We start from the raw sequence: 13,139 nt of genomic DNA, 5'->3' as shown, positions 1-13,139 counted from the left end.
TCCCAGCCTGAGCTTTTTATGCTTGAGAGCACCTCATGATGCTGTAACTAACCTCAAACCTGGAGCAGCAGGAGGGCAACAAACCTCCGAATACAGCAATGTCATGCTTTACAGGCATACTCTCTGCAACAGCATGAATGAAGGAAAAAAAACGGTTGCCTAGGAAACACTCTAGTCTTGGTAATTATTACTGTAACTGTCTGCACACCCCACCTATAACAGAAATGAATAATAAATTATAATCACTGACTGGCAGCTTTCCGTTGTTGCTTTTGCTCAGCACTGCTACCTACCGGCACGCAGAATTAATTACAGAGCGACAGCAGGGCCCTCGTGCACAGGCACGGCCGCCCGCTTGCACGCCCGCCCCGCTGACCCCTGCTCCTGCCACAAAGTGCCCAGTGCTCCTCTGGGCAGCGCATGGGGCCACGCAAAAATCTGCAAAAACTTGTTTCAACCATGACAGATTTTGTGTGTCACCAAGCGATCGATAACAAAAGGATTTGGTTTTGCTGGCTAATAACGTGTATTTTAGGGCCCAGTGAAGCACTACTCAAAAGTGGTGAATGTGGTCCTGCAGGATTTGTAACAGGTATTTTCTATTGGGTACTTTTGATCAATTAAACTCCATAATCAACAAAGATGCTCCATTTATCTTAGGTTGTCTAATTTGCAATACAGTGTTAAAGTACTTCTATTGGAAGACTAGTTTGTTTAGAAATTAGAACACTCAGAGTGATTTACTGGATTTGATTTAAAAGACTCAGCAGGAGTTGGCAAAATTCACATATCATGGGGTTAATGTGGGTTAGAATGGAGCTATTTGTAATACAAAAATATTGCATACCAAATACACACATCTGATTTCTTTTAATCCCAGCTCATTTTTTGCAACATAAATCACTTTGTTAAAATGAACAGCTAAAACAGCTGTTTTAGACACTCTTGAAACATACAAAAATCTGCTGCTTTAGATGCTCTATGTGAGCAATGAAAAGCGCTAAGTGCAACTAGTCTTACAGGAAGGAGAGGACATAAAGCCAGCTTACCTCTACATTTGCAATGATGCCGGTGGCCCTGCTGGTCCCTTCCTTCACCTCCACCTTCTTCCAGCCTCTGCTCCAGGGGAACGGCCCCACGTGAGCCCTTCCCTATGCACAGGCAGGTGCCCAATGTGCTTGGGGCAGGCTAAAGAAGACTGGGAGACAAGCTTGCCTCCTACCCAGGGGTGAAAGCGGAGCAGGTGATTTGCGGTGCATAACTGATGCAATCAGGGCTCCTGGAAGGGCTGTGCAGGGCATGGTGGGGATGGGTCAGTGCCTGCAGGCACCACAGCCCCAGCACCAACACCTCGCCTCTGTCCTGCCCACCGCAGTCATGCCAGTCCTCTCAGGAACACCGAGAAGACACCAAGCGCCTTTCCTCCTCCCTGTGCCAGGAGCCTGGGCAGCACTGCAGACACAGCACACCAGGAGCCCTTCCTGCAGCTGGGAAAGCCAGCAAGGGCATTCAGAAATCAATTCAACTATACCCCTATTATTATTGAAGTGAAAAAAATCTCTAACTTCAGCGCTGGGGGAAAAAGACACTCCTACAGATATTCATTTACTACTAAGAATCTTTGGCGCCTCAAACTTTGGGCACCATGTTTAAGACAGCTTACATCCTCCACGCGTTGGTGGCCACCTGCATTCACTTGTTGGCTTCTGTGTGGCACAAACAGCAGATTTTCAGTCCTCATCAAGGTGGGCCTTCATGTCATCTTTTTTTCTTCTCTCTGGATTTTTACCTGCTTTCAAAGATTTTACCCACATTATTTTTTTTTGATTAGCATTTGTGAACATTCTCTAGCAATCCTCTAGCTATTTCTTCCTATAGGCACCACACAGTGAATATAATGGTAAAGTCCAAGTGAAAAGACGTGAGATGAAGGATCATTCCAGCCCACAAACCCTCAGACAATTAAATATACTGCAAAAGGGCATAGACACATTCAGGCTCTCTATTAGGGAGAACACTCGTGCTTAGTTTTAAGCATGTGGTTAAATCCATTCATCTCTGCAAAATCTTTGAGACATGAGCACATGCCAAAGTGCATTCCTGAGTAAGGATGCTTCCCTGAACCGAAGCCATAATTCATTAAAACCCAAGGTGCATTCATCCTACTTTTTCCCGTGAGCAGGGATGTGAAAAAGAGGAGGGAAAAAAAGGAAAACAAGCAAAGAATTAATTTTGATTTGAAACTGATCTACGGTGACAAGGGGCATTTGGTTTTGTTCAAGTAACTAGAAGTGGGAAGCATTTCAGAAGATATCTAAATAAATCTTTTTAAAGTTGCCTTTTTTTTTTCTTTCCTCTTTCTTTCTCTCCTTTTCACTCTAATTACCCATGTCTGCTAGTCTTGGATCTCAACCCCTTGTTATTTAAAATACATATTCATGGCACTATATTTTACAGTTGCACTGTTCTGGTTACAAAATAGCTTCTACTTTTCTAGGACATAATTTCATTTTGTTTAGCCAAGAATTCATTAAAGAAGCTATAAATAACCTCCTTTAAATATTTAGCCGTGAATAGAGGGTGGACTGGCATTGATGGCTTATTTTAGTACTAATGCAATATGCTTAAAAAAAAAAAAAACAACATTTGAGCATGAATCAAGTTAATCATTAACACTTTCACTGTGATTCTCAGGATCTGCCTAATACTGTGGTCGCCCCCTCCCGCCAGGCAAGCCCCAGGAGCCGGCAGGGGCAGCTGCACACCTTCTGCAGCAGTGCCTGCCGCAGCAAGGCACAATTTGCTCCTGCACCCCAGGGAAAATGCAGCCCCTGACTTTTGGTGGGCGAGGGCTGGGAGCGATCGGTGCCTCTCCATAGCCACCGCTTCTCCCACGGTGATCCGAGCAGGAGACTGCAAGTGCAAGGCTCGGTTATTTCAGGAGAAGGTGAGGAGCAACATTAGCTGATGTCCTGCTCATGGATACAGAGGGCAGGCAGATGCTGTGGGCTCCCTGGCTGCATGTTGGCAAAGTCCTAGAGCTGCAGCAAAAGCAAATCCTTCTACCTTGCATGCCTTTCTGCCTCACTTTTTTAGACTTCGGTTCGATGATGTCAGCTTGTAGCGTTATTGGAAGTTTCTCCAACTCCCACACCCTCTGCCAATGTTTTCCCCTGGTCCTTGCTGAACACACCGCCCCTCTCACTGTGCTGACACAAACATGCTGAGAAAGATTAGGCAACTTGCTAAGTTCAAAAAAACATGCACAACTATTGAAACAGCAACAACAACAACAACAACAGTAGTTTGTTTTTGAAACCCGGCTCTGCTGCCTATTATCTATCATTCAAGGGGTGGCCCCAAGAAAAGTTGTGTCAGCAGAAAGGATGGGATGGCAGGAAGACAGGAACGAATTCCTACAGCCAGGACTGTTCTCAGTCAAGAAAACTAGGCACAAAATTGTACCCTAACTGGTGCAGCACTGTCACATTTTGAAATAAAGTTGAAGCACTGAGACATTTTTCCTTAGTGCTGACTCCCTCTGGGCATTCCCAAGACAATTACAATGTTTTCTGTGCATACAAAAGAACTAGGAGGTTTTGTAATCATAGTCCACGCTTATGCTTCTCTCCTTAAGAGCATTCAATTTTCATGGACATTCGTTAACAGGAGGTTAAAACACAATAGCAGAAGAGAAGGGACTGCTTTTATGTCCACGTGGTAGTAAGCACTCCAAGTTGGAAACATAAGTTCAAAATAAAAACCTCTCCATGCTGTTTCCAAATTAGCAGTAAAACAACAGAAAACACACAACTTTCACAGCTTTTTTACTGAAAATTTAATTTTACAAAATACCCTTTTCCATCAAAGAAACTTCCCTGCAATGTACATGAACCCAGCATTTTATAGATCTGTACAGTGAGATATCAGAGAGGTTTGATAGAAGGAAAAAAACTTTTAGCAGACACCTAGTTGCAAAATCTACAACAATGGAAATACAAGTGTGTCTTAAAATGCTAAAGCAAGTAATGCAATATAATTGTTGGATCTATTTGAAATGTGAAAAGTTTCCTTAAAACGGTCCATATGGTATGCAGAACATCACAGCTGGCACAAAACTGCCTGTATTTAGGTTTAAACACAAAAACAATGTATGTAAGGAACATTTTTGAAAAATAACCCAAGTGCTGCTATCATAAGGCAAACATACACAAAGGTGCTGACAGCATACAGGGAAATCAACAAAAAAGAAAAAGATGAATACTCAAGTGTTCAAACACTGAACTTTTTTTATATGTTGCCAACAGAAGTTTGAAAGATAAACAATGCCAAATCAACGTAGGACACCCTTTTAACTACCTAGGTGTAATGCATATAGCTTTACATAATCTCAACAAATGTGAAACTAGGCATTAATACTCAAACTTCAGCGGTCTACGCAAGACCTAGTTAGTCTGTTGCATTCTGGCAGCTTTGAATTTTGAAATCCTCTTTGTAGTTTCTTCTGACCCTTCAGACAAAACTTCCTCTGACTTTCGCTCCAGAATGGTGGGCAGGACAGGGTGAGCAATGACTGGGTGTGGTATTAAGGAGGGAGATAAAGGCTCCTTTTCTATAACAGTTCCAGAAAATGCCTACAACAGAAAAGAATACTCAAAATGAGCTAATAAAATGCAAATGTGAAGCTATGCCCATAAGGTCATTACCTTATATTAGCCTGATTAGGACTGTTATTTCTTTTAATCAAAAGTAAAGAAATATCTTTAAATCAATGACTGTTCCTTGCACAAGTAACCAAATTGTAATTAACCTCAAAATATAGCTTGTTCAAAGACAACTGAATGAAAGACAATGTCTTAAAAGTACTACTTAATCTCAATCCCACTGCATAAATGATCTAAAAATTTTCTTCCTCACTGACACGTGCTCAAGAAATACATCAGCTGTTTTAATATATAGTTTCATTTTGGATAACAAATTAAGAGATTTTGCAAAGTTAGAGTATGTCAGCATTTCCATCATACGTCATATTTTATGACTTAATATCTTCTAATTGCATCAAGCTGACACACTGCATACAAATTGGCAAGCACGTATTTTGTTTGTTCTTTCTCCTTACCAAATATGATCAAAAAATGGTCAAAGCAATTTATATTTAAAAGAATAGCAAACTTGTTTCCAACTATTTCTGTCTATAAAAGGTCCAATAAACATTTAATGTTTAAAAATGATAATTTATATGCAGCCGATTATATGACTTAATCCTTCTTTTACTTAACTAAGAAATAGCCATAACTCTTGGAAAACATCTGAAAAAAGTAACTCAGAATTACTTTTCATAAACATATTTTAGAACAAATCACCATATTATGTACGGAAAACACAGAATTCAGACTGCATGAGGACAAGGGGAAGCAGTTTACATCTAAGGTTTGATATCATACTGGGCACGAAAGAATGCACACCAGATTTATTAACTATGCTTAGTTTTGCTTATTCATAACTCAGTTACCAAGAAAAACAAAGCAAAACAAAAAAAGCCATTCTTTTCTTGCAGGACCTGCAAAAAAGCAGCTTTTTTGTTGGTTTTCTGCTCCAGTAGCCAAACTATGCCTAAAGCCATGCCTGTACACAACCGTGTTGTTCTAACAACATGCTCATTTTCAAAAACAGTAAGCAAAATGCAACCTAAGAGGATCATGGTAAAATTAGAAACAAAAAGAAAAAAAAACTTAGTGTGTGGCAAATGGTAATGAAGAAATAACGTATTTCAAACACCCACAAAAACAACCAAAAGCTCAACAGCACTTAGGAAGGCAGGTCTTTAACAGGAGTGTTTTATTCGCTCTACTTCAGTTACTTAGAAAATACAGTATATCCTAGAGAATAATCATGCTGTAATTCAGAACGAGGACTACAATGTAACATCTAATGGGTATGTAGATGTTTTACAAAAATGTAGTCCACAAAATTTGCAGTGTGAGGTGCTAACTCTACAGATAGATCTTCCACTATGAATCTTCCCATCCCACTTGTATTCATCTGTAGCTGTTCATATGAAAAATAATGATAAACAGTAGCTTTCATGAGAAATTCACTTCTTGTCAAAAATATTTTTTCTCAAAAAGGTATTTTCAGTGAAGTTGCCCATTGCACTGGGAACTACAGAAAATTCACTGTAGCTTGAAAACGTTAGTCTAAGTTCTTACAAAATAAAAGTCAAGAATATTCTATGTCACAAATTTCAGGGCAGCGGCTACATTTAATTCTTGCTTAATTCTTCCAGTCGCTGTGCAACTGTACATTTCCCCTTTTGTGGTACAGTCTCTTTCCTTTACTTTCCTTTTCAGGAAAGTTTCCTGAACTTTCCAAAAGCAGGAAAATGCATGTTTGGGATCACCACTGGCCCTAGTCTGGAACAGGACGAGCAGAAGTGTAATGCTTCCTACTGCTGCGTAATTCCTCTGTCTTTGGCAAATCCAAACAGACATTTGGCTGGTATTTGTGTGTTTTCAAACTTCGAAACAATGCCTGGACACTACCTCTCTAGTATCTGTGCCCCAGAATATTGACAGAACGGAGGTTACAGGGAATCTATCCTTCCCTCTCATCAACTGTGCAGTAGAGATTTTACTTTTTTTTAATCAACTGTGCAGTAGAGATTTTACTTTTTTTAATCCTGCTGTACACCCTGCAGAGGAATTTTCAGGATGGCCCAGTCACGGGCACACCAGCATGTAACTACTTTGTTGGATCTTTACGGGAGAGTGAGGTCAGGGAAAGACAACTTCCTTGTTTGCTTCCCTCTGCTCCTAGGACGTATATGACAGAAACCTGTCACCTAATTATGTCCTTCTGAAGCAAAAGTAGGAAGGAGTTAGAATATCATTTTAAAGAAATCAAAGAAACTGATGGCATAAGCCACTACATTCGTTGGATTTTTCATTTTTATCCCTGCCAACAATCAATAATTAAAAAGTGTACCTCAGTTGTCCCTGAAGAGGGAGGAAGCTTTTTTGGTAGCTGCTGCCCCTCTTCCTCCTCTTCCTCCAGTATGCCTTCGCTGTTGTCACTCTGAGTAGCTTCATCACAGCTAATACTCCTCTGAACTCCTCGTCTGTCATCAAACTCAGCAGCGCTGTTCTCACTGGTATCGCTACAAACACTATTCTCTCTGCTTCGAGACTTCAAAATTGATTTACGAGGGACATATTCTCCATTCACAACATCAACAAAGACTCTATAAAGGAAAATGTTAGCTTTAATAAACCATTTCAGGATCAGATGACAAATTTACAGCGATCTTGCTTTGTCTTTTGTACAAATTAATTATGATGTGCTTTTCCAACTTTTTCACTGTAGAATTACAATACTGTACCTTTGGAGGCTTTTTATTTACCAACATACAAGAATCAATTCTGCAGAGCAAACACTGTTACGCCCGTTATTCGAGCATACTCTTTCAGCAGAAAACATACAGCTCTTTGAAAAGTGTTACAGAAAACAGATCAGTGCGGGTTACGAAAAGCTGGAAAAAAAGGTAAACTAAGCAATTTTCAGGGTTGTTTTTGTAAAGAGAAGCAGAAGGTCAGAACGATAGTTTTCTAGAATGAAGTCTTTGTCAAATGTAGAAAATAGAAACAAATACTTCAAACATTCTCTTGGACATGGAATGGATGAAGCTTTTCCTGACAAGTGCCATAATCATCTTCTTTCATTAAAAAAAATAATAAAAATCAGCTTTTAAGATCAGATCAACATGAAGACACTTTTCAAGTATTAACAGACTGTAACTGATAAAGAGGCTTCTTCCTACGGTTTATACTCCATCTCCATGACTTGAAGAAGTCAAGGGTGGGTGGAGCAGAACGAGTGGAATTAGAAGACAGAGACAATTTTATTAAGCTCATAAAGGAGGCTCCCAATGACTGGATGAGTTTTAAGGGTGTTACTCGTTTCTTAACAGCTTTATTCATCACACTCTCTTGGGAACACTTGTGAATCTATGCAAGATACAGTTCCTTTGCAAAGCTCAGGGAGACCACCAAGAAATAATCCTCTAACTTATCATTAGCCCCAGCAACTGTAATTGCAGGACGGGTTTTTAATTTCTTATACTTTGTGCCACTTTTTTTTTTTTTTTAAGATATTTTGGTGCCTGAATACACCGACACACAAATGCAGTGATTTTCATAGACACTTAATCAGCCAACCTAATAGGTGTCTATGTTCATCTTTACAAATCCAAATACTTAACTCTCCCTTAACCTCTGTTTAGCATTTTTACAGCCTAAGTACAATGTTATTTGTGGAGCTCTATGAGTGCAGGTATTCTGCAGGTGAGCGCTTCTTTTTACAGAGAAGAGAGACAGCAATGGACTCAAGTTAGGCAAAAAAATGCAGGAGAAACTATGCAAACAGGAGACCTGAGTATGGTCTGAAGATACTGAAAAGATGAGACTAAAATCAGAGCAATTATCAAGTGGGAAAGGAGGAGCACTGGAAGTGATAGATCTGGTCAGTTATGTTTGAAAATAAACACAGAAGTGAATTGACAAGACATTAATGACAACACATAACAAATTGCTGTATTACTTTATGCAGATGATAGTTACTAGCAAACTGATGTAAATTTCAGAAGCTCTGAAAAAGTGAATAAACAATGAACTGGTAGCTGGAAAAGAAAATTTAAGCTAAGAAATGTTTTATGGATATGGAAGTATGGCAACCATGCAGAAGCCACAACTTTCACTCATAAGTAGTAAATTCAGTTCCATCTGTTTCTTTCAGGAAACAGTAAGCTCGTTTTCATGGTGTAGGTGAACACAAATAAAAAGAGAAGGTCTGCTATGAAGAAAGCTCACATGCCAATGCCGTAAATTACACACCGGTAAATGTCTGCTGGGGTTTTGATATTAGGCAGTTCTGGAGTCGCATGGCCATTGCCATTGCTGTTCTTCCTTTTACGCTTGGCTTCTTCTTTTTTCTCACTGAATTTTAAAGTAGTATTTTTTCCTGTGTTTATTCTTACCTGAAAATTGAACACAAATGATGGTCTAGACCATGAAACCAACAACCACTCAGATCAACTGAGTTCTGACATTCCCCTATCCAAGCAGCTGAGGACTACGAAGCGTAGATGAGTTAAATATATGTATGAACAGTAACATTCATAGGGTGAGCTGTTTATTCTTTACCATTTGCACTTGGCTGGTGAATTTCTTTGCACTAATGTGCATAGATTTTGCATATAGCCTATGACTATCTGCTTGTGCTGTTCAACAGTCAATTTCATGTTAAGTAAAGTCATTTTTAAAAACTCAGAAACAGGATACTACATTTTGGAACTGCCTGAAACCAGTATAGCAAGGTATACATCTGAAGATCATTTCTAATACCACAAAACTGCAGGATTTAAATGGTAGGTTTCAAGCCTTTCAAAAAGTGTAAATAAATTTCATCTATATTTAGCTCTCTACAATATCTACATAATCTAAAACATGCTATTTTAGATAAAGTATACGGTATATATGTTTTATGCAATCTCTTGACAGAAACATGTCAGTAAATGTACAAACCCTTTTAGGTTCAACAGTATGAGAGAAAAAAATAGTTGGAATAGAGCTATCTCCAACATCTATGTCATCTTCATCATCACTGTGATAATAAGTAGAGCCATTAACTTGGCCACCATACAAGTCTGAATTTGTTACTTCTTTCTGGAAGTTGCCCTGAGTAATACAGTCTTCTGCTCTGTACGTCCCATTCAGATCCATCTTCTTATCCTCTTTCTCCTCTTCAGAAGAGGTTGTATCTTCTCCATTTGTCTCAACTGTATCAGGCATTCTATGAAACGAGAAATATCTCCGTGAACCAAGCAAGGCAATTCATACTCCTGAGAGACACTAGCATACAAATAATGAACAAGCCTATATTTTTCTTCACCCAGGTGAAGAATCATTTTTAGCCAGATTGTGGAACCTTTTTCATACTTGGGATGAATGTCCATATCCTTTCCATATCAACTGGAAATACCAAAAATGTGACGTTCTGGCTAATGACATATGTATTGCTTTAGGATGAGAACAGATCTGAGCATGTCATTAAACATTAAATGGGCAACTCCGACATTGTAAATGAAGGGTTTTCTTAGCCTGCAGGAAATGGATTTTACTTCCCCCATTTCTACCATCTCAAAGAAAAAATCCTATAATGCTGGATTGCAACAGTTGCACAGAGGCAGATTTTGGCACCTTTAGCTTTGCAGTACACGCTTTGTTTATGTTCCACCCTTCTTTCACCTATTACAATTTCAACTGCATCTATCTAGTCACCTGGTTTCACTTACTATCAGATCCTCTGTGTACAAACAGAAACACACCCCACAGCTTCCTGAACTCCAAACCTGAATGTGTTATAGCACCACTATACCTGTCAAGTTCACCAAATATCTCTTCTTGTCTCTCAAGCTCTTCTAAGCGGGCCCACAGTTCCTCCTCCGACTGAAAACGGCCCATTGATTTCATGTCACTTCCATTTGTTGCAAAATCTACCTCAAAAGCATTTGATACTTTTGGCTTTGAATGAGGTTTGTGAGCTGTTCTGTATTTCCCTGTATAAAAAAATTAAAAAGAAAGAAGATACAATTACTAATACAATTTCAAAAAATAAAAATTAAAAAAAAAATAAAAAGCACAAAGAAATTAAGGAATTTAGAAAATTTTCCATTCCAAATTACTGTTTAACTGTTTATGTGAAACTGTCAATGAACCAGAGCACCATCAGAGGATAACAGTCTACGGATGTTACAGAAATACCAGGGCAAAGCAGAGATGTTTGTTTAGAAAGCAGGAGACACTGATCCTATGACATTTTTATGATATTGTTGGTGGGTTTTTTGGTTTTGTTTTTGTTCTTTTTACCTCTTATGCCAAACAGTAGACTGATTTGACCTGATAGATAACAGCATGTGAATGTGACATTTGCTCACTGTCCCATTAATAGCACATTTTATTAACTGTAAAAACAACCTAGTTTGTACTTTAGCTCATTTTGGACAAAGACATATATATATAAAGAGCACTATCTTTTGTTTTGGGTTTCTACCCCCTTTTTTAAAAAATTTATAATGATGATCATTAAAAATGATCTCCAGAGTAATCTGGAAAATCTGACCAAAATCCAGTCAGTACAAATTATTTGTTTTGGTGAAAAGATCCACTTTCAAAAGCGTACAAAAGCCTGTCTTTCAAAAATAATACATACAACCCACCTTAAAGTTTCAGAGGTGACCTGAGATGTACGCTTGTGAGTAGTCACAGACAGGTTTTGCTGGCACTTAAAAGCTTTGCTACCTGGACAAATGGTGCATGCAGCACTGAGGATGGGGAATACTTTTTCCTGCTTGCATACTGTCTAGCACATAGGGAACAAACAGCCTGAAACACTAATGCTTTAGTGCTGTCTGGCTGAAGGACAGCACTGCTTCTTGAATCCCCCTTGGCTCTGGGGCACAGCCTGCTCCCTGCGTGGTCCCAGACAGGTTTGGGGGGGCATCCCCCATCCCTGCCCATCAGCACCCCCAGCGCAGGTCCTGCACCTCCAAAAAGGAGGGGAGACCCTTCCCCTCCTGTCACTGCCACAAACACCCAACATCGTCTCTCTATGGGTCTTTATGAAACACTGCTTTTGCATCTAGCCAATAGTAATACAATTTCATCATTATTCAACATGGTTAAAGCTTAAAAATCTCTTTTTATTAACCAATTTTGTGGCCTTTTTTAAGAACTCACGTTTTAAAGATATCCTTATTCAAATATGTCATTTTGTACTTTAATCCTGAGATAAACACAAATGCAGTAGCAACATTAAGCAGAAAACAGGTGACTGTAAGTTATGTTGGAAAATGTGTCCCCTACTGTTCCACTGGATAGCCTTTTTCATTGTGTTAAGAAAAGGTTGAAATGTATTTCATTAAGATTTAAATATAAATTGAGGGAATCTAAGCAATCAGAGTGGCTTGTGAGGATTTCAACTGGTTACAAAACTAATAAATATTATTACAAATATTATTACAAAACTAATAAATAAAATTTGGAAGGATTATTTAACAATCTATTTCAACTTGATTCTGAGGTTGTGCCCTCCCAATTTCTTTCTGTTCTCCTTCAGCATTAACCACTGACTTGACCACCAAGGTAACCACATGGCTTCCTGAACGACTGCGCTTCAGCACACCAGTGCTTTTCCCTCCTAATTCTGACAAAAATTCTGCCAGTTAGGAAACCAGGTCAGAGCTCAAAGACAACAGAGGATAACCACTTGCTGCTCCAATACACACTGCTCATTCACTGTTACTACAAAGCACTACCAGTAACTTCATGCACTCACCAAAAAAGGGAAACATTAAAATCCAGTCAAATGGAGAGTCAGTAATACACTAATGAGATGCTTGGGATACTTGTTTTTGTCCTCGTCAGAGCTACAGCCCATTTCCCTATGAACAAAAATGATCCCCAGGCTGATAAAAGCCCAGCCTGCCTCAAAATAATCAGTAAATTGTTATTTTAGCTATGTCTCCTGCAATCTCAGTAAAGATCAGTACTGACAGAGAAAATACACACTTTCCACTTAGACATTTTTAGCAAAAATTAAGGTGCTTTCAGAGAGCAACACTGGTGAAATTTTAGGATACAATGAAAAGCTATGGAAAGGTTGAGTAGCATCTCCAGTATCCTGCTGGAGTAACACTGGTAGGGTGTTACTACAATGGCTGCCTTTCCCAGAGAGTTACATTTTCTGCTTTGCAACGGTATCTGAGCAGAGATGCCCCCTTCAGTCAGCCTCCCACTGATTTATTCCAGAAAAGCGTAACGGCCAACTGCCCCACTTGGCCATCTGCAAATCCCCAACTCCTGCTCCTTCTCGAAACGTCCAGCGGATGATGCTATTTGCAGACTAGAAGCACTTCTTCCTCCAACTTTGCCTGAGTCTCACTTGTCAAGCACCACTTCAGCTAGCACAGAAATCAGCCAGTTCCTTATCACAACTATCTGTGCTTCCCAGTGTCCTCTCCAGAAGTCTTCAGGAAGCGTCTACTTCAGTGCATTTGCAATGCCTGCACGCTGAGATTGTCTGTG

At 39.4% G+C, this 13,139-nt stretch overlaps 1 protein-coding gene across 2 annotated transcripts in view; it reads right to left on the bottom strand.

Moving 5' to 3' along the window:
• Positions 1 to 3,812: 3,812 nt before the first annotated feature.
• The window catches only part of URI1 (URI1 prefoldin like chaperone), a 41,155-nt gene continuing 31,828 nt past the window's right edge, over positions 3,813 to 13,139 (bottom strand). The window contains exons 7-11 of one of the 2 annotated variants that reach the window (XM_035543461.2): positions 10,432 to 10,612; positions 9,579 to 9,846; positions 8,889 to 9,031; positions 6,985 to 7,240; positions 3,813 to 4,634 (exon numbers count right to left, since the gene is read on the bottom strand). In XM_035543461.2, coding sequence (XP_035399354.1) covers positions 4,446 to 4,634; positions 6,985 to 7,240; positions 8,889 to 9,031; positions 9,579 to 9,846; positions 10,432 to 10,612 — 1,037 coding nt within the window. In that variant the 3' untranslated portion in view covers positions 3,813 to 4,445. The remainder of the gene's footprint in view (positions 4,635 to 6,984; positions 7,241 to 8,888; positions 9,032 to 9,578; positions 9,847 to 10,431; positions 10,613 to 13,139) is intronic. The other variant, XM_050713198.1, reaches the window with a different exon arrangement.

Source organism: Cygnus atratus, chromosome 12 (genome assembly GCF_013377495.2).
Source record: "Cygnus atratus isolate AKBS03 ecotype Queensland, Australia chromosome 12, CAtr_DNAZoo_HiC_assembly, whole genome shotgun sequence".
Lineage (NCBI taxonomy): Eukaryota > Metazoa > Chordata > Aves > Anseriformes > Anatidae > Cygnus > Cygnus atratus.
The sequence above is the reverse complement of the archived record's forward strand: the minus strand, read 5'-3'. Positions and strand labels throughout refer to the sequence as shown.